The following is a 19,799-nucleotide window of genomic DNA, read 5'->3' on the forward strand; positions in this document are numbered from 1 at the left end:
TTGCTTCTTAACTTTCTGTAGGAAAACTTTACAAAATTATTGTTTTAGAAGAGTAGAAAAGATTAGCTTTTCCACTGTGGAGGCTGGAAAAGCAAATTTGGAGGTTTTTTAAGGTTTTTTAATATGTTTCTAAGATTCAAATACTTTGCTCAGAGGTGTACATGACAGCCAATGTTTATATTTGAAAAAGAATAACAGTCCTGCATGAAGGTGATTTATGTGGCAGAAACGTCAGGAATGTCTGCTCTATGTAGGACAGCACAGAGCAGAATCTCTCTCTGGCGCTGAGCTAGCTCCAGAGCTGGAAGCTGTATAACCGTATCAGAGCAGAGCTGTGCCAAAGCTAATTAGTCTTGCTGAGATGCAGAGTTGATTAGCTTGGGCACATGGCATGTCATCCGGTGTCTGGAACCTGAACTAATTTCTTTCCCCAGTGCTTCACAGTACCATGCCAGTATGAGCCTTTTTATGGAGCCCTGACACAACATTGCGTTGCATGCTACACATACACCCTTTATTACTAAAGATGTTGCTGTTCACATGCAGTCATTTCTTCTCTGGGTGGAATAATCTGCCTGCAGCCAAATTGTGGGGGCATTGTTGCTTTCCATATGTGTTTCTAGTCTATATTTGTAGAGCACTACATTTATAAAGAAGGATACCTCTGATACGATTAACTGTTTTCAGGAATTGATGATTTCGGAGCTTTTAAATCCTTAGGTCCCTTTTTTTTTGTTTGTTTGTTTTTTGTGCATAGGTACAAAATGAAAGTGGAAAAATTACTCCCCTGTCAACTGCAGTTGCAATGTCGGTTTCAACAATGGCATCTGCCCTTTCTTCATTGCATGCTGGAGACCTGCACACGAAGCCAGCTGGTGATGGAAGCATGAGTGCTACCACTAGAGCTGATTTGAGATTCCACTCTTCAGCAGAAAACTTGGACTCTTCAGGAAAACGCACACAGAAGTCAGAACAGTGGCAGCCCTCAACAGAAGCACTAGAAAGTAAAAGAGCATCAATGAAGCATGAAGAAGAGAGAAAGAGGTTTCTAGCACATGAAGCTAATGAAATTACAAAGTACAGCTCCTTTGAGGAAGAAACCACACATCCTGTTCCTGAAAAAACAGGAGACTACCATAAAGAGACAACATACAGCTTCCTGAGGAAGGGCAGCACGGAACTGTTTAGTTCACAAGCACTTTTTCAGCCTCTTGAACAGAAGGAAATCACTACTGGCATGCAAGGTAAAAAGGAAGTTAAAGAAGGCCAGTCCTTTGAGGAAAAGATGGATTTGGAAAGTGTTATGAAAAGAAAGACATGGCAAAGAGTTGCAATATATAGTTGCTCTTGTAATAGTCTCATTCAGCAAACGGTGGTGTTTCTCTAGTTTAAAAGTCTTTATTTCAAGCGTTATCAAGGCTGGTTATGTTTCATTTTTTTAACACCACTTAAAATTAGAGAATTACCTGTGAAATCTTAAGTTTTACAAATACACTTTTCTTTGTTATTCTTTCAATTCTTCAGCCTTTAAAGATGGCTCAATTTTATTCAAATTTTCTTACTTTGAAAGAAGTGGTATTATATGCTGAAGCTAAGATTTATCCTTTCTGCTTTTGTCCTTGCCGCTGCCCTCCAAAATGCTGAACAAACTAAACTTGCTGCTCTGGGTTAAGCATCTACTCTTAACTATTGCCTTCTCATGCATGTATAGTTACATATTAGCTATATATGTGTATATGTAGTTAGTAGCAGATAATTTTCAGATAACTAATTTTGCAAAACTATTATTTTCTCTTCAAAATGTTGACAATATAAAAAAAGTAATTCTCAGAGCAACTACATTTCTATATGCACAGCGTAATTCAGACTTAACAAGTAAACTTACCCATCTTTAAATAAAGTGCTTTGGAAATAGTCAGTTTGGTCATTGCATAAAACCCTTCTATTTGCTTGAATTCAGAAGGATGTTGTATTAATTTTCTGTTTTATTTTGATGGGATACAGGACCACAGTACCCTGTAGTGCTAGAAACATTTTTGTCTTCATTCTGTGAAGTTAATTTATTTTTAATTTAATGGTCTTCAAACAAGTGTAGGGAGGAGGGTATAGTTCTGTCTACATTCCTCAAAAGCAGCGTCTGTTCTATCCAATTAACTTTCAGTGACTGCAGGGAAGATGGAGACTGGGATAAAACAAGAGCAGTTGTGTATCAGAGGGGGCGTTGTGCTTGTAAAATTTCAAAAAGAAAAATGAAGATCACTTATTTCCTTAAGGATAACTGTAATGTGCATTTATCTTTCATCAAGGCAGTTTTTCCTGTGGGTTAATTGCTGCTTGAAAAAACAAAATCAAATAAGCCCCCAACACCCTCCTAGAAAATAATACCTTTATTAAGTTATTAAATGCCCTCCTAGTATGCTACTTATGCATTAAGCTACTTTACCAATAAGTTAATTTCTTACTTAAATTTTGTCTGCTTATGTTCTCCTACTCTGTGTTCCACTCTTACTTGCATCTGTCCATTTGTTATCCTGTCGGTGTGATGACAGGAGCAGCCGTTTGTGCTTCTTCCATGTGAAGTTCAGAATTGTATATTGAACATGATATTCGGTGGCTTCGTGTGAACCTCGGTCACTAATGGCCAGTCTATGCAGCAGATAATACTGCACAAATAATCTTTGTACTGTAGTTCAGCCAGAGATTTTTTTCCTGTTAGGGTAGCATGTGATTTGAATATTAAAAACCAGATTTGCTGCTTCAGTGTTAGTAATGTAAAATATGTTTCAGAACAGCACTAAGTCTAATTCAGCACTTCTCTTTTGAATGGGCAGACCATGCTGAGCCTACTTCTGAACTCACCAGCACATCAGCAATGAGGACAGTTCCGCAAACTGCAGCTGTGGCATCCTGTAGACTTCAGGAGCTCTCTGAACAATTGGAAGGCAAATTTTATAAGAATTCCTCTGAGATGTTTTCAGTTGGAGAGAACAAAGCACAAACAACTGAGGATGTCCTTGATAATTCCAGCAAAACGATGTCAATTAAAGAAAGGTACTTAAATTTCACTTTCCTTTAAAATGATCTCTATTAATACAATCATTAGACAGATGGTATAAAAAGAAGCTTTAAACCTGTTTCTGAAAAAGCTAAGTGGTGATTATTAGCCTTTATTAGATGTCAAATACTAACAGTAGCAACATGCAGCTAATCTGCCTGACATGCTTATAAAGCAGATGGTGGTGAATGAGAATTACTGTTCAAGAGAACATGATAATCTGATTTTGAAAGAGCCACCTGAATAATCAATAAGTAGTTCAGAAATTGAAAGTTGTAAAAATACATGTTCTAGTTACATTTATACTGATATACTCAATATACTTCCCCAGGTTCCGTTTTTAGTTACAACAGATATAATGTGATTAATTTTTTAATAGCTGGTTTTCTGTTGGTCTCTGGGTGTGCGCTTTTAAATAAGCTCGGTACCGGGAGTCAGGGACAGACTCTGTGATGTTTCCCCCTCTGCTTCAGAAATACATGGTTGCCATTTTGACTTCTGAGAACTTACTGTAGGGGTTTTAAAAGGGTAGTAAGTTAGACAGGTTTGTGGGAGTATTAGAAATATTTTTTTGAGCCCAAGATCATTCTGATCTGAAACAAAATGTTGAGTGTTCTGTGCTTGTATGGACAGTAGGAGTTCATGGGTGGACCTCCAATAGCTGCTGTAGTACTTGTAAAAGTCATTCTAATTTAGTTAAAACTTTGAGGGGATAAACTCAGCCCAAAACCGTCAACAGATCTAGTAGCAGTCCAGTGAGTAAAACTGCAAAATTCAGGTTGACGAATAGGCCTGGTTTTACTTCAGTTTTTCTGCAGTGAAAACAGAACCAATAAATAAAAATAGCTGTTTGATTAAACTTTCGCTGTGTAAAAGCCTTCCTTTACTTGGTGAGGGGGGGAGATATTAGGAACTCCTAACTTCTTTTGTTTTAAACATGATTCCAAAGCATGCTCCTTACGTTCATGTATTTCTAGGAGGTGAGTCATCCTCATTTATAGACCATCCCCACTCCCTGTTATCCCCTTAACATAAAGAGGGGATGCAGGGGCAGCTACAACAGCTCTATAGTCTTAGTCCCCCTTCTGAAGGATATACTTACCTTTTTCAGTTTGCTGTTGCTTTGTTCAAAGCAACCTTCACCCACGCCCACCCTCCACCCCTCTTCTGTAAATATGTCAACTGTCTGCACAGGTGAGGTTTAACACCAGTAACTTCTGGTTTATAGGTGATAAATTATCTGCCTTCCCTGATCCCAGCGAGGAAAAAGAGGTTGGAGGGAGGGGAAGATCCAAGTATTAGCAGCTGTTTCAGTCCTAAATTTAATGCTTCAGTTGAGTTGATCTCTTGAGGAACTGATGTTAAGGACTATCAGTCGCACAGTCTGGAATTGCTTTCGTTAGGCCTCCAAGACTGTCTAGTCAGTCCCAAAGCTGACAAAAGAAAATACCTGCTGCTTTGTCAGGAATTTGTATATACTGATTCCACAAATGTCTGTAAAGGGCAGAATTGGTATCAAAATGTTTTAGCCTTCCAAAATACCTCAGTAGTCTATTTCTTGGCCCAGAATTACAAAAAACTACAACCAGTTATTTTCTTTGCTTGGCTATTGCTGATGCCAAGTATTCATAAACCTCAAAGAAGATTTCTGCTAAAGATTAACTATTACACTTTGGATATTTTTTTTTTCCCCTTTTACATTCACTAACTCCATCTTCCCATCCAGTGAATTTTTCTGGCTGTGTCAGACATTCTTTCACCTTATGGAAGAACAGCTTTTCCACAGATGTAATGATATTTGGGCAGGATGCATGCATACTGGTCTGGATGAAAGTGATTTTCCACAAAGACTTACTTTACTGAACTAATATTATCCTTGTGAAGTGAGTGCATGCCTGGCATTTCAAAATTACCTATAGTATATGGAAGAATGAAAATAATGATTTTTCAAGGAAGAAAAGACATGTATCCTCTCTTATGTAAACATACAGCTTGGACGTGAGAGGGAGCAGAGTCTTATATCTTTGGATAGTCTTGGCTGTGTTTTGTTTTAGGCCAGTCCACTGATATGTTGTATATGAATGGTGGAAAGCTTTTTTTAATTGTCTTGCCTTCAGGAAGAGGAATGTCTGGGAGAACTTCAAGTGGAGCATCAGTTGTGTGTAACTACCTGTCTTTGTGTATTTATAAAGACCAAAGTTGCTAGAACACCACCCTATCAGGTCTGCTTTACAAGTTGGCAAAAAACCTACAGATAACTCCAATTTCTGGTGAATCTCTTACCATCATTCATTCCTTCTCAGGAAGAGCCCAGCCTAAACTTAATTTTCAAACTTCTTTGTTTGTTTGTTTCATGTATGGATGCCACAGCAAGACTTTCTTAGGCAGACTAGTCCCCACTATGGTGATTTTATGCACTCTTTTTAACAATCAGATTCCTTTTTGTAGCTACTTATCTCATATTAGCCTCCAGGATTTATGATTTAGTTGAAAATACCTGGTCAAGTACAGCCAGTGGAGTATGTGTGAAAGCCAAACCTGTGTCCAGTTTAATCTGTGTTGAGGGTAACATTAGCGGCTAAGATACTAAAATATTGCCACAGAAGAAAGATGTGTCATTTTTGACATTTTTTGCAAGGACTTTTGCCAAGGCCTTTCATACAGTGCTCCTTATTTAGGCAAAACCATTGTTCAGATCTTGTTTCTATTTCCCTTCAGTATTAATCCAACATTTTGCATTCAGTGGTGAAAGCTTTTGCTTTAAACCCATCCTGACACCTTTGGGATGACGGTGATTCTGATCTTGATGGTGGATATTCTATCTCAGTAGTAGGTGAAAGAAGGATGCAGAGCAAGCTGTCAAAGATGGGCAGATATATAAGCAGCTTTTTTCTTTCAAGGAAAGAGTAAAACTTTTTTCCGATCAGGAAGGGAACTTTTGAAGGCAAAAGTAGTACGAACAGAACTGTGAAAGCAAATAATGAATGATTATTCAATATTTATCAAAAGCAGAAAACTAAAGGTATGCAATGAAACTAGGCAGCAGGCCTTAAACAAATCCAAGGGTTAGACCCAATAATTGCCTCATTTTTGCAGACTTTCCAAAGAATCAACTTCTGCGTACTTTGGGTTAAGCTACTGTGGCTGGTAGGCTTGCTTGTGTGAACCAGTTCGGTAGTTCTTGCATCTTTATTCTTACAGAAAGGTGCCCTCCAGTTGTTGCTCAGTCTGGGCAGTCTAATTTTATTGTTGTTTCCATTGTTCAAAAGTAATTCATGGCTTTAGGTTTTACACATCAGTCAAGTTTTCAATGGCATACAGGGCATACATGTTTAGTTTAAGTGGTGATTTCATTGCTCAAAACAGACAAATGTGTTCTCACTCTAGGAGTTGTTTCATACCAGTGAAGAGTGGAGGGCTAGTATGAATCCATCCTTATGGCAGGAGAAAGCAAAACAAAGTCTTCAGAGACACAGAAGCATAATCAGAATTAGATGTTCTCTTCCTGATCAACCAAGCTGTTTGGGGCAAAGGTCTAGGGTAAATACTCTGCAGTAATATCAGGTTAAAAAAAGAGAATTTTTTTTTTTTTCTGCCTGCTATGCTGAGCAGCTAGAGACATTTTTCAAAACAAACCCATCTCAGGCCACAACTGACCAAAATGCCTTTCAGCTTCAATTATCAGATCATTTCTAAGCAAAGCTGACCTGAGAGAACATAACTACTGAAGATTATTCAACTGCATGGTGGCAATTTAGTCCCATCTTGGTCTCCTCCACAGTTTCACACATGCATGGATGCACTCCAGAAGATTAGTTCTGGGCAGTGAAATCTTGTATGCATTCTGGAAACAATGACTATGGCCTCAACTCCTTATTGTGAGTCCTCTTCACCCCTACTCGTCCTGTGCTGTGAGGTATGAAGCAACCAGGCAGTGTGAAGCCTGCCAGCACTGCCTGCCGGGCCAGGAAGAGAGGAAGTAACTGCTTTCTTGAATACTAACATTCTTGCTGCCATTGTATTCTGTGGATTTACTGTTTTCTGCATTCTCAGTTTTTCTCAAATGACTGCCTTAAGGCCAGTTGGTCATCTTTGAATAGGTCAGTAGCATGGTTGCACCCCCTGGATTTTTGCAGGAAGCAGCTGCCTGAAACTTGGCTTCTAGCTAGACCTATTCAGTCCTATCCTTTCCTTCTCAGAGTTTCAAGACAAGATTTACTGTGAGTGTAACAGTAATCACATCTCTAGAGAGAAATCTCCATGTCTTGTGGTCAAAATAGGTTTAACTACTGAACTTGTTAAAATGTTACTAGGGTTAAGGGTTTTGTATATCCTTACTGAAATGCCCTAGATTAAAGGAAGTTATTTAGTAAAACTTAATTCAACTAGAATAAAAATTACTTAGCGGACCGATGCAACTGTTTGCACAAGTACTGCAGATACATGTTGTATGGATTACTAAGGATAAGTTCTGAAGCCTGGACAATTCCTACAAATACTAATTTCTGAGGAAGGTAAAGTGAGATCATGCCTGTGTAGATCTTGTATTCCTAACTGACTTCCCCTACCCTCAAAACTAATCACCTCAGGGTTAGTATGGACAAACAGGTTCTAATTTTAGCAAAATAAATCTACATGCTGTCCCCACCAGAGCCAGTCAGTGTCCGTTTGTGCTATATTTAGAATTTTGCTCAAGATTAGGAAATAGTACTTTTAAAAGATCCTATTTACCTGAGATTAATGGTAATCCACACTTTAAATATCAGCCATCCTTTACATGAGTTGAATCTTGCACATAGATTTCACAGTTGTAGTATAGTTAGCACCAATTTACTAGTACATTAGTACTACTGATCTGTGTCACAGCAATGCCTGAGCTAAGCAAGGAGGTACTAAGTGATCCCTAGGAGTTGTAGTGAAAGCAGAAACTGCAGAGTTGTCATTTGATGTGCCTGATGAGACCTAATTGGTGTGTGCCTGCTGAACAGACCTCTTTCTTCTTGGACTTCAAAGAAAATAAATCTTAAAATCTTTTTTTTTAATGAGTACAATAAAGACCAAATGTAGGATTCTTCTTATTAACTCTGGACATCTACAGCATAAGCATCCATAGCTGAGCTAGTCACTCTCTATGCCTTATCGATGGAAGGGGAGGGAAAAAAGCAGTGATAAATCTAACCTATTTGTATGTTTACTTTAGGAGGATCTGCATTGAATCTTGGTCTCCCTTGACTGTATTGGCAGTTTCCACTGACCATACAAATTAACTGGAGTGTCTGTCTCAGATCTAAATGTCTGTGTTTTGATAGATGAATTCCCATTCAACATGTTCAGTAAAGGCTTGATGTTCGTTTGTGAATTTGGTATACATGTGCAAAATGTAAATAACTATAGTTAATGTTAGTAAACTTAATTTCAAATTCTCTTGAATGCAGCATTAGTGAAACACTAAGGGTAGCTTTTGAGGATAATGAGAAGTGCAGTGTTTAAAGCTACCTGTTGGCATGTTTTTTTTTCTAGGTTGGCGTTGCTGAAGAAGAGTGGTGAAGAAGATTGGAAGAGCAGGCTCAGCAAAAAGCAAGAGTATGCAAAAGTGCCTGTTACTGATCGTAGTGCGCAGATGCAAGAAGTTGAGCAGCTGTTGAAGAAGGTAACTCTATCCTTGTTTGGAAAAAACATCTTGCTTGAAATGCTTCAGCTTTTTGAAGATGCATCCAACTAGACAGGCACGCCTAATACTAGTTACTAGCTTCTGCTATTTCTCTTGTTGTCAGGCTTGTTTAAATAACAATTTTCCCAACGTGAGAGCTCTTTAAACAAGAATGTTTTAACTGACTTGGGATATACACTATTGGTTAGTATCTTTACATTAGCAGATTATGAACCAGTAAGTATCCTTGTAAGGCTTCTGGAAATTTTACTGATAGAATGATTTAAGCCTCCTCCTCCAGTGAAATTGCCTTAAAACTTTAAGTCTAGGTGTTTTCTTTAGTATGGGTGAGCTTGTAAAAATTTCAGATTCCTAAAGCTGTGTTGTCTCTGTGCATATACTTTTTTTCTGAGCAGTAATTTTGGATCCTGGAAACACTGAGGAAATGCAGGTACCAGAGCATTCATGAGCCATTCAGCTTTTGGTTATCTTCCATGATCTTTGGTGTTTGTCATAGCCAAAGCCATCTGGACAAGGATTTTATTTGTTTTGTCAGTGTTGGTGAATAGAGTGGGAGATGGGTAGAAGGGTGTAGAGGAAAGTCCACATTGTTAGCACACTCTGGCTATGTCTATACATGTGTAAGTTATGTTGCCCATCAGGAGTGGGTCTGTAAAGCAGAACAGTTATGGATGAGGATCTGCTATCCATGCCATACTTGCTTGTTTTGCTTCACAGTGAAGTTTTGCTTCAGGCTAAATTTAGTCTGCTCCTGTGGCCTGACTGCCTTACAGCCGTGGTGTTACATGGGAATCCAGGATTGTGCTTCAGGGCTTAGTTTCATCCAAAAGTCTGTACATTCTGCAGTGTGAACCAAAGCACACAAAATAAGAATGACTGGGAGATTTGCTTCAAAATGGACTGCTGGTTTAAACTACAGGACTAATGCTTCCCCTCTGCATCTATTATTTTGAAAATGACAGTCAGATAAAATAGGCTATTTCAAAAGCCTTTTAATTTTTGAAGGGGTATTTTCTCAGAGAACAAGTGAGGATAAAATTTGTGTTATAAATTCTACTAGTGGAGACAGAAACCTTTGGATTCAATTATTCAGTTGTGAGAATGCTGCTTGAATTAAATAGCATAGGTCACCAAAACCAAAAAGTCTTCTGTTCCATCAGTATATTGGAAGTAAGGAGTTGTTACACAGTCTGTCATTATTGAGGATAAATATGTGCCTAACGTGTGACTCATCAATGGTTGTGTGTTAACTGGACAGAAAAACAAGAAAGCTTATTTTTGCGTTTGGTTTATGGGTTTTGTTTTGGTTTTGCCCTGTGGACTCGCTCAGAAATCCAGTTGCTGGTTTGAAAGATGTCCTAAAGCAAAAATAGTTTCAGGGAGGAAAGCAAAACTGTGGTCACATTTTTAACAAGCTAGGCTCCGAAATGACAACTGTTGAGATCAGATAACAAATGTACTCCAGCTAAAGACAATGGGGCTGAGAAAAAGCTTTAAGAAGCTGCCAAGATTTAGGCAGAGACAAAACCTTTGTTCTTTCTGCTGCTCCCCAGCACCCATATCCTCCCTGCTGTGTTACCATGTGCAGCAACTTCATTCAGCATAGCACAAGTTAGGCTTTTAAAGCAAGTAAGCGAGCATGAAGTGCTTGAAGGGTACAGGCTTTGAAGTGACAGTGCTAGCAGTGGGAGTTTCTGTGACACTGGGTCACCCGCTCTATTGGTTCATGTTGGCACTTGGCTTTTTAGAGCCTAAATCAAAGGATTTGCATGTCTGCCAATGGGTGAAATCTTGGATGTATAAGAAAAAACGTTAGTCTTATTAGATACACAACTCCCTGAACTGTAATGGTATTTGTGATGCTGATTTATTGTGTGATACATGATAAATAATGTGAAGCTTCACTTAACTGACCACACTACTTATAACACACCATGTCAGCTGCCCTTAAATCTGAAAATGCTGTTATTGATAACTAATCGATGTAATGGCTATTAGAGGACCATCAAGCAGTGTGCCACTGAAGTCTCTGTTTGTAGAGACTATGGTGTACTTAAGAATCTGGGTAGTCTCTGTTGCTGGATTGCAATAAAAACGTATGAATTGTATTGATTACTGTGTTTTGAGCTAGTTAAAATACAATTTCCACACATGCAATCATGCATTGACAGCAAGGGTGTGTAAACTTCTGTCATGCCTTGCTGGTTCAAAATAATGCCTTAAGTTTTTAGTTGCAGTATGTCACTCCTGTTAACATAGTCAGACACGTCTTTAGGTTTTCTTTTGTGTGTGTCTTTTCTTTTAAAAGGTTATCTAACTTCTTCTGGAGACTTGATTATTGAAGCTTAGCTGTGTAAAATAAAATTTATTAGAGTGCATTTAGATGTCTTATAAACAACAAAAGTTGAAAGATTTATTCTTTTAATAAGATAGTTACATTAAATAGTGCTGTTTCATAACTTCTAGTCGAAATGCTTCGGCACGTTTTTTGCATGGTGAGATATTTCTCCAAATGTGTTATAGTCATTTATATGTATGCTAATCTGTAGAAAACCCATAAAATTCATGGAAAAGCTGACAGAGCAATGTCAAATGGGGGAAAAAAGGGACTAAGGAAGTAACTCAAGGAGATATAGATGAGAGGGAAAGTTGAGATTTACTTGGAGGTCCAGCATCTGTCAGCATCTGTTTTGATGATTGCTGCACATAGGAGGAAAATTTGTTAGAAGCTGTGAGTTATTTATATGTACAGTAAAGCATACTTGGACAATTCAAAGAATAGCTCTAACATCAGGGGAACAACTGTACACTGAGGAATGTCTTACTGGGAAAAAAATCCCTTTTATTTGGGAAAAATGGTTTGCATTTAGTATATCTGTATTTATCATCTCAGGTTGGATGGAAGGCTTCCAGTTTGTTGGGTTTTTTCATGGGTAGCCAAATGAAATAACTTTATAATCTTTCCTTAGTATCAAATTAGCAAGATTTACTGGAATGAAAATTCCCAGTTTATAGTCAGCCATTTTTAACAGTCCCTGATTAATGTGATTACCAGCTGCATTGCAGTCGCATTAAAGCAGTGAACGTCATTTGAAATGTACTTAATTCTTATAGCAAGTTCAAATTGCAGCTCAGCACTGGTGTTAAAGGCTAGGGCTGAGTAGTCAATTCAGAATTACTCAGAGATGAAGTGTGTAAAAATCTTAAAGGGAGTAAGCCCTTAAAAAGTGACCTTTAGGCAAAATACTAATCTCTTGCTGTGGTAATAGTTTTATCCATTGCATATATGGCATCCAAGTGCTCATATACGGTTCTAATCAAAGCTGAAACTAATAATTAGGCTTCATTTTGAGGCACTCTAACAAGCTGCATTTACCCATATCCTGTGTGATGTTCCACATTTGCTTTGACCTATAAAAAGGAAGAAGAATTAGAGATGATAAAGCCATGTCTAATCAGCTTTGGGTAAGCCCAGCTCTGAGGCAGGGGTTATTTGCAGGCTTTGTTTAGAATTGTGAATTCACCTTCACTGAGTGTTGTGGGCTTAGCAATTCCCTCCAGATGGCTTTTGAGTATCCCAGTTTTAGTAAGCATTCTTTGCTTTCATCCAGAAAATAGATGGCTTGTTATTTAGCAGGGTCTGATTAAACTTGCAGTAGAGTTATTCACATTGTGGTGGACATGTTCATCAACGTAATGGTGCATGAAAACAGGCACATAAAAACTGCCAGCATACAAAAAGTGGATCTTCTGGGTGTGCTGTTTTGTTCTGTGTTGAGTCATAGTGGTATTGTTACTAACTTGTTTAATTCCTGCATGAAATTGCTTCGGTAAACATGCTGTTGTATTAAGACAACATTTTTGATCTCTGGCTTTCCTATAGGGAAAACATCTCTAGAAGATTAAAAAACTCTGATTTACCTCATTTTAAGAAATTAGGGGAAGATGAGTTATTTCCCTCCATCTCCATTTCTGATAGTTCAATTCTTTTCTAATCCCTTTGCTTTGCTTCTGTCCTTGTCATAGGAACCTGTATATGCTTCTACTTATTCTCCTGTTATACCTGCTCTCCATAAATTTCATCCTTTTCTACCTATTAATCAGGTGAGCAAAAGTGTGCACAATTTAAATGCTCAACAATTCCAAGTAAGCACATTTTGGCAGTTTGTTGGGTTTGGGGTTTTTTTACATAGGAAATTAATAATCCTCTTATCTGATTAACCATCTTAGTAAATGCTGCTTTAAAGAAACATAGTATTATGTCAGTATGCTGTGTACACTTCAATAGACATTCTGCTAGTGTTTCTTTTCTAAAAATTCTGTATCTGTTAAGACTATATACATGATAAAGTCAATGAAGGAGACATTATTGCATTCATTATAACACTGAAAACTTGGAAGTTGTTAAAACGGGTATATAAAAGGAGCAATATGTAACTGCACAGCATTTATATTAGAATAAATGCTGTGTACCCTGACTTCTCTGTAAGTAATGTGCATATACAACATAACACATAAAATCATCTGATTTATTGACTTTATAAAATAAGCTGCTTTTGTTCAGAGGTGACTTTCCTATAGGGCTTTTCCCTAGTACCTGTCTAAAGGTTTTTTGCCTTCGCCTGTCCTGCTTCTATGCTCTGACTGTCCTGTCTTCCTGCTCCCCTCTCCCTCTCCCTCCCTCCGCCACCCTGCCACCACACCCCCTGGTCTGTAGTACTAGTTTGAAAGAATTAAGCTCTCTGATTTCTGATGGACGTCATCTTTGGAGGTAGAAGGTGAAATGCTGTATAAACTTCCTATTTAGTTATTGAAGGGAGGAGTAAGACAGAAAATTACATTCAGATTTAAAATGCACTTTCCCAAAGCAACTTGTGGCAACAGAGTTAACTTTGTGTTTGCTTGGGAATAGACTTCTGCTGCTGTTCCAGTAAATGTTAAGAGAAACTTGTGAAGCGTTGCTCAAAATCATGTCCATACCTCTGCAATTCTGTCATAAACAACTTGAAAGACTTACTTATGGAGAATTAATAGATAATGGTAAATATAAACTTTCTTCAGCTAGAGCTACATAAAATAATTGTCTTTGATCAGGAGTAGAATACTGAATCTTGATCTGAGCAAACAGTGCCTGTTTCACATGATCAGAGGTAAAAATAGCAAAGGCAGGAGCAAGTTGAAGAAAAACATGAGAAAACAAGGAGAGTTCACTGGAAGGTCTCAACAGATCTATGCAAATCTAATTCTGCTTTGTTACACTTCCTTGTCCCTTACCTCCCAGCTCAGGTCTGTGGTTGTACTACTCCAAGGAATCCATTAGGTTCTTCATTCCCCCACAAAACACGGTGTACATCGCATGTGGGGAGCATTCTGACCAGCATGCATAATGGCAGTGCATCCAAGGGGCAGGTATTCACTGCTGAAACAGGGGATGATGATTATGGTAGAGGCTACTGGAACTGTGGTTAAAATTTTGACTACTGTTTACCATTTCCACATTCACTTTCATAGCTGTTTTTGAGGATGATTTTTTACTCTGATTTTTTTTTTTTTTAATTTAAAAATTAAATTTGGGGGTAGTCACTGAAATACATTAGTGTTACCTCTTCTCTGTAAGCTCTGGATTTAATATAGCTTTATTACTATTTACCCAAGATAACCTATTCATTTTGTTGTGACAGAGTTCAAGCTCTATGTATCAAGAAGGTAAATATATAGTCTTAATAACATAATGCACCTCCAGTAGAAGAGGTCCTTCAGTGGGCCCATACGTTTTAAAAGGGGAATGCCCAAAAAGTGTTTACCTTTCTATCGATCATGGTGAGCTACAGGCTGCCCTCTTAGAAGGCTGCTTCTTTCTGGTATAGTTTCAAGGTGCATACAGATTTGTTTGGGTTTTTTCTGGCACAATTAATCGTTTTGTTGTTTGCAGGAAACACGAGTTGAATATGTTCTATTTTGTTGAAACTGCTTTTGAACAGAAAGCCGTGCATTTGCTTTTGAGTTTTCTCCTTAAAATAAGACCCATATAAAGTTGCAGAGGAGAACAATGCAGAAACTTTTCTATACTTGTACAACTGTTGGATTCTTCTTGTGCTTTTTTTGTCTTGGGAGCCTAAACTAGAAAAGTTGGTTGTATTAAAAAGTGAATAGATACTTTCTGCATTCTTCTTTTATATAATTCATAACATTGGTTTTAAATGGATCTCCCTTTTGCAAAGTATACTTTTTCTGTTCATTCTTGGTTTGGACTCCCCCAGGTAGGGCCAGTCTTGATCTTCAACATAGAAAACCATGAATTCTCTTATTTCTTGCATTTAAAAAAGACAAAACCCCAGACAACAAAGCAGCATGCTAACAGACCAATCTCAGTTGTGCTCTTGTGATGTAAAGAGGACACTGCTTGGACTGGAAAATTGTAGGGTACAAAATGGAATGCTGCCTAGATATGGGCCCTTCCTTAGCTTGAACGGGTGCTGCAAAAGCAGCGGAGCGCATGTGCATACCCTCAAAAAATGTGTTGTTGTGCTAGAAATAAACATATCATCATCCATTCTAGCCAAAAGTTGGGGAAAAGTAATCCCTGTTTCTGACTGTTCTTGCATCATGTCTGTAACTCCGTCTCAGACTTAAAAACAGATATTTAAAAAAATAGGCAGTCTTTATTCTAAACTGCATACAGTTTAGAAAAAATAAAGACAATTCACTGCAATATTAAGTAATTAATGTGTAATTACTCTTGGGTAAAACTTAACTCTCAACCCTCTTCAGCAGAAATAAATATTCATCTGACTTAATCTGGGGTGGATATTTTAGCCCTTTCCTGAAACCTTGCAAAATCGTCAGCATCCTGGATAGAAGTGTAGAGGCAGGAAATGGAGAAGCTATTGCAGTACAGGTTATTTGTTGAGAACAACTGTTGCAGGGGAATTTTTCTCATCTGTCTTCTGAACCAGCTGGGTTTTGCTTATTTCCCTTCTCAAATAACATTTCTCTTAAAACCCTGGTGTACGAGATTTTTCTGATACCCTTTTTTTTTTTTTACCCGTTATGTGATTATTTCTCCTTTACCTTTACCTTCATCACTCGTCTGTATGTTGGTGTCATCCTGAGGGTCTCTTCTTAGCAGAACTATGTGTTTTTTTCCACGTGCATGAAAACATTTTGATCGAAGTTGGGATGAATGAGATCACTGCATGGCTGTTTTCTGTTTAGAAAATTTTTTTCAATTAACTAGTTTGCAGCCTGTAAGCTGCACTGGTATTTTTATATTGCTCAAAAAAACCTCAGAATGTCATCTGAGATTAAGTCAAATATATTAAAGAAATCAGAGGTAACTGTGTTAACATATTTAATCATAATTGATCTCATCAAACTTACCATTTTGATTAAACCTATTTTCCATAATGCCATGCAGAATGGCATTAATTACACTCCTGTGCTTTGATTCTTCATTGATTGTCTTACAGCAGTCTTTCCATGAGTGTCTGGAACAACACACAGCTTGTATGACCTGTACTTAAATGCTTTAGTTTTACTTCTTCTAAATATTGTCCTCATCTGAGCTTTTATCAGTCCTATGCATTTTCCCATTTTCAAAGGTTTAAAATTTTTTTTTAAATTCACTGCTCATGTTTGGGGCATCTCCTATTCTACTCATTTCACATTGTTGGATGCCAGTTCTTCTGATCCTTCTTCTGTTTCACTTCATTTTAGGAATTTATTGTTTGTCTGAAAAAAGAGATATCAATGAACACACAGAAGTATTTTTCATAATAAATTGGGATATTTCGTTGAATTTAACCACCTTTTTTCTTTAATGGAAAAAAAATGCATTGGAGCTGTTGTCTTCCTAAGCTTTTATTTATTCTTGATACATCAATTCTTGTTTTTATTGGGGTCTTTAGCTCCCCTTATCAAAATGTCACAGTTGTGTATTTGAGATTTATTCCTCTTTGAGATATATATACTTTTTTTTTTCAAACTGGAAGTAAAATTTGCAATTAAAAGCTTGTTGAGTTTTACCTTTCTTGCCATGTTTTCTCACAACTGGAATGTGCCTTGACCAACTCATTCCTCCATAAATGCTGCCATTTGATATTTGCGAAAGCTTTCTAAACTACTCCCAATTACCAGGTGTATTTTTCGTGACATTTCTTTTGATAATTGCATTGGCTTATGTTAGTTTTCCAGCTATAGAAACTTATTCTTTCTTTTAATGATCACAGATACTTTTGTTTTTCATCAGTATTGTTATGGCAAATTAAAGGGGTTAGAGATTGCTTGATGTCAATTCAGTTTATCATTTTTTTAGTTCATTTGTTCATTAACAGACAAAGCTGTGAGTATTCATGTGTTAGGAAGAGATCTAATATGGAATTGCTCCAAGTTTTGTAACATACACATCCAGTCTGATTTATTTTTTTTTTGGTAGGAACTCCAAAGATGTTTTGCCCAATAGATCAGGTTGAAATCTTCCATTTTAAAAAATACTTGTTTCTGCTGTTAGACAGCTACTCTCTTTTGTCCTTTGACACAGCTCCAGAATTACTCATGATCTTTCTTAAAATTTATGTGTAGTGATTAACACACAAGCTTTCCAGGTCTGTGTTTTCAGAATTTCCAGTAGCTCTGCAGACTCAGAAGCTTCAGGTATTCACTGGAGACAAAATTCAAAATTAAGCCCCTTGTCACTTAAAAAAACCAAAACCGACCAACCAACCAAAACATATGAAAGAATCCATATGATTCCACTTCTTCCTCCCTGTTTGTTACTTCCCCTCATATTGTAATGGAAGTCTGCATCCTCACTAAATTAAAAGTTTTTGTATATGAAATTTTGTTTGTGGTTTCATTAGGTATTTATTAATTTCCTGCCCAGATCTCCTTTAGTATGTTGCTGTGGGTTTTTTATTACCAGCTGTTCATCCCAGAGGTGGCCGTGCTGATGCTGGAAGGGCAGAGACTGGGGGAAGTGAACAGAGATTACTTGCAGTGTTGTTCCTTAAAGCATTCAGAGGCTTTTACAGCCAACAAAGCAATACTGAATAGATTTGCATCTTGTTATTTCTAGTGAACGTTTCATTGTTCTAGGGAAAAATCAGACGTTTTTATCTTGATTATCATGACTTGCAGTCATTGTATCTGGCTGCCCAGCTATCTTTCCTAATAACTTGACAGCAAGTGTTACTGCAGAAGGCTGCAGAGATGCATAGAACTAGGGGAAGGAGTGGAGGGCTCTCGTGTCCTAGTCCTTATACAAGCCACTTCTTGTCTTTACTGTCCTGGCTGAATAATGCTCCTGGTAAATGCTGAAAGCTATGAAATCTCTTATTTCAGTGTGTCCCCTGCAGCCACAATAGTTTTAATATAAAGTGACTGATTTATTTAGTCGATTTTAAGAAAATAATAAATAAGAATATCTGGGTTTCTATCTCTTCCTTGTCTCTTGAAAGGAGAAGAGTGTTTATGTTCACAAGTTTTTGCGTACTTTTTCATTTCTACTCTGGTTGTATGAGCTAGAGCTGTGCTAAAGCTTTAGATTTTCATGTGGTTTTTCAATTCTAGCAGCTAGGTTGTAAAGAAAAATGACAAATAGCACACAACTTCAAAGTAATTCTAGAATTGACTCCCATGCACTGAAAATACTTTTATGCTTGATTTCTATGCAGTATAATCCCTGAAATGTTGCTAGTTTTTTTAAGATAAGTGCATTGAAGCCGTATTTCTTTGGCCTGACTTAGCTCCAGCAGAGTATGTAAATTCAGTTTCTTCCCTACTTAATGTCCTGTCGTCAATCTTTTGTGTTAGGAGGGCACTAAGATAGTGCTCCTAGCTGCTTCTACTTATTCAAGCTGTTGGCTCCTAACATCTAAAGCAAGCAAGAAAAGCTGCGAGTGACCTAAAAGAAAAACAAAAATCACCAGCTGAAGTTGCAGTACTTCATTGTTATTCTCTGTGCCACCTGCAGATTTGTACACTTGAAAACATAAGCTGAAAAGTCAGTTTAGTGATCTCACTGTTGTAGCAAGTCATGCTTCAAAAGAACAAGGTCTGGAAGATTGTATCATACACAGAGTAAATGTTTTGCTTTGCTTAGAGGGATGCCATTTGCCTTGGCTGGTAGTTTCCAGAAAAGGTCAAAGAGCGTAGAACAAAACCTTATCTTCACAGTGTAGTGGGGCAGTAAGGCAATGAAGCATGTCAGGGTCACAAAGCTGTGTCTGTGACTTGACTTCAGTAGCTTGTTCTCCTGTTCTCTTCCCTCTACAGCTGGCAGTTGAAATGTTAAGCCAGTGTTCAGCTATATCCTGGTCAGCTTATCTGTTTTTAAACATCTTTCTCTCTTCCCCCCAAAAAGCAGAGAACGGCAGATAACCAGGAGAGTCAAATGACCATTGAAGAAAGGAAACACCTGATTACAGCTCGAGAAGAGGCCTGGAAATCCAAGGGTAAAGGAGCAGCCAATGATTCCACACAGTTCACTGTAGCTGGCCGAATGGTAAAAAAAGGTCAGTGATCAAACGATCCCAATATAAGTAAGCCACTGCTTATCTGTCTAGTCAAAATAAAGTCAAGCTAAAGCTATGCCGAAACAGTATCCATGTTTAGCAAGAGGAGGACTGTTTGTCTTCAACTGAATATCATGCCATGAGGCTGTTCACTCTTGCTTCTTGTGGCTGTTTGGTATTGATCTGTTTTGTTCTGCACTGTTGCACTACCATCCAGTTGTTACTGGGCTCTGCCTGACTGGTGGTAGTCCATCACTTGAACAGTTGTATGTTTTGGTTTTCCTTCTGGTACAACCCAGAGGGCACAGTTGGATTATTCTTTCTTATTTATTCTTCCTTTCAAAACCCAGGTGCACTGTCTAGGGAAAAGTTGTGAAATCTAGTTGTTGCTGTTGCTGGCACTTCCCCCACTCCTAGAATCACTGGGAATATGTAGCAAACACATGTTATTTTTATGGATGCTGTTTTGGGCAACAACTTGCAGTGTTGTGTTTGGCTGAAGAAATAAATCACTGAACAGATTTCGGCATGGAACCAGGGAGTAGAAATGACAAGGGAGCAA

The 19,799-nt window shown here is 37.8% G+C and overlaps 1 protein-coding gene across 14 annotated transcripts in view; it reads left to right on the top strand.

Annotated features, from left to right (window-relative positions):
• Positions 1-19,799, top strand: part of SVIL (supervillin) — a 142,487-nt gene that overhangs the window by 100,667 nt on the left and 22,021 nt on the right. For 12 of the 14 annotated variants that reach the window (XR_008747521.1, XM_055806458.1, XM_055806456.1 and 9 more), the window contains 4 exons: positions 758-1,244; positions 2,832-3,051; positions 8,576-8,705; positions 19,087-19,237. Coding sequence is in view for 13 of the 14 variants with exons in the window: in XM_055806458.1 (XP_055662433.1) it covers positions 758-1,244; positions 2,832-3,051; positions 8,576-8,705; positions 19,087-19,237 (988 nt within the window). In the remaining variant the exon portion in view is untranslated. The remainder of the gene's footprint in view (positions 1-757; positions 1,245-2,831; positions 3,052-8,575; positions 8,706-19,086; positions 19,238-19,799) is intronic. The other 2 variants (XM_055806453.1, XM_055806465.1) reach the window with 1 other exon arrangement.

The sequence above is a fragment of the Falco peregrinus genome, chromosome 5 (genome assembly GCF_023634155.1).
Source record: "Falco peregrinus isolate bFalPer1 chromosome 5, bFalPer1.pri, whole genome shotgun sequence".
Taxonomy (NCBI): domain Eukaryota; kingdom Metazoa; phylum Chordata; class Aves; order Falconiformes; family Falconidae; genus Falco; species Falco peregrinus.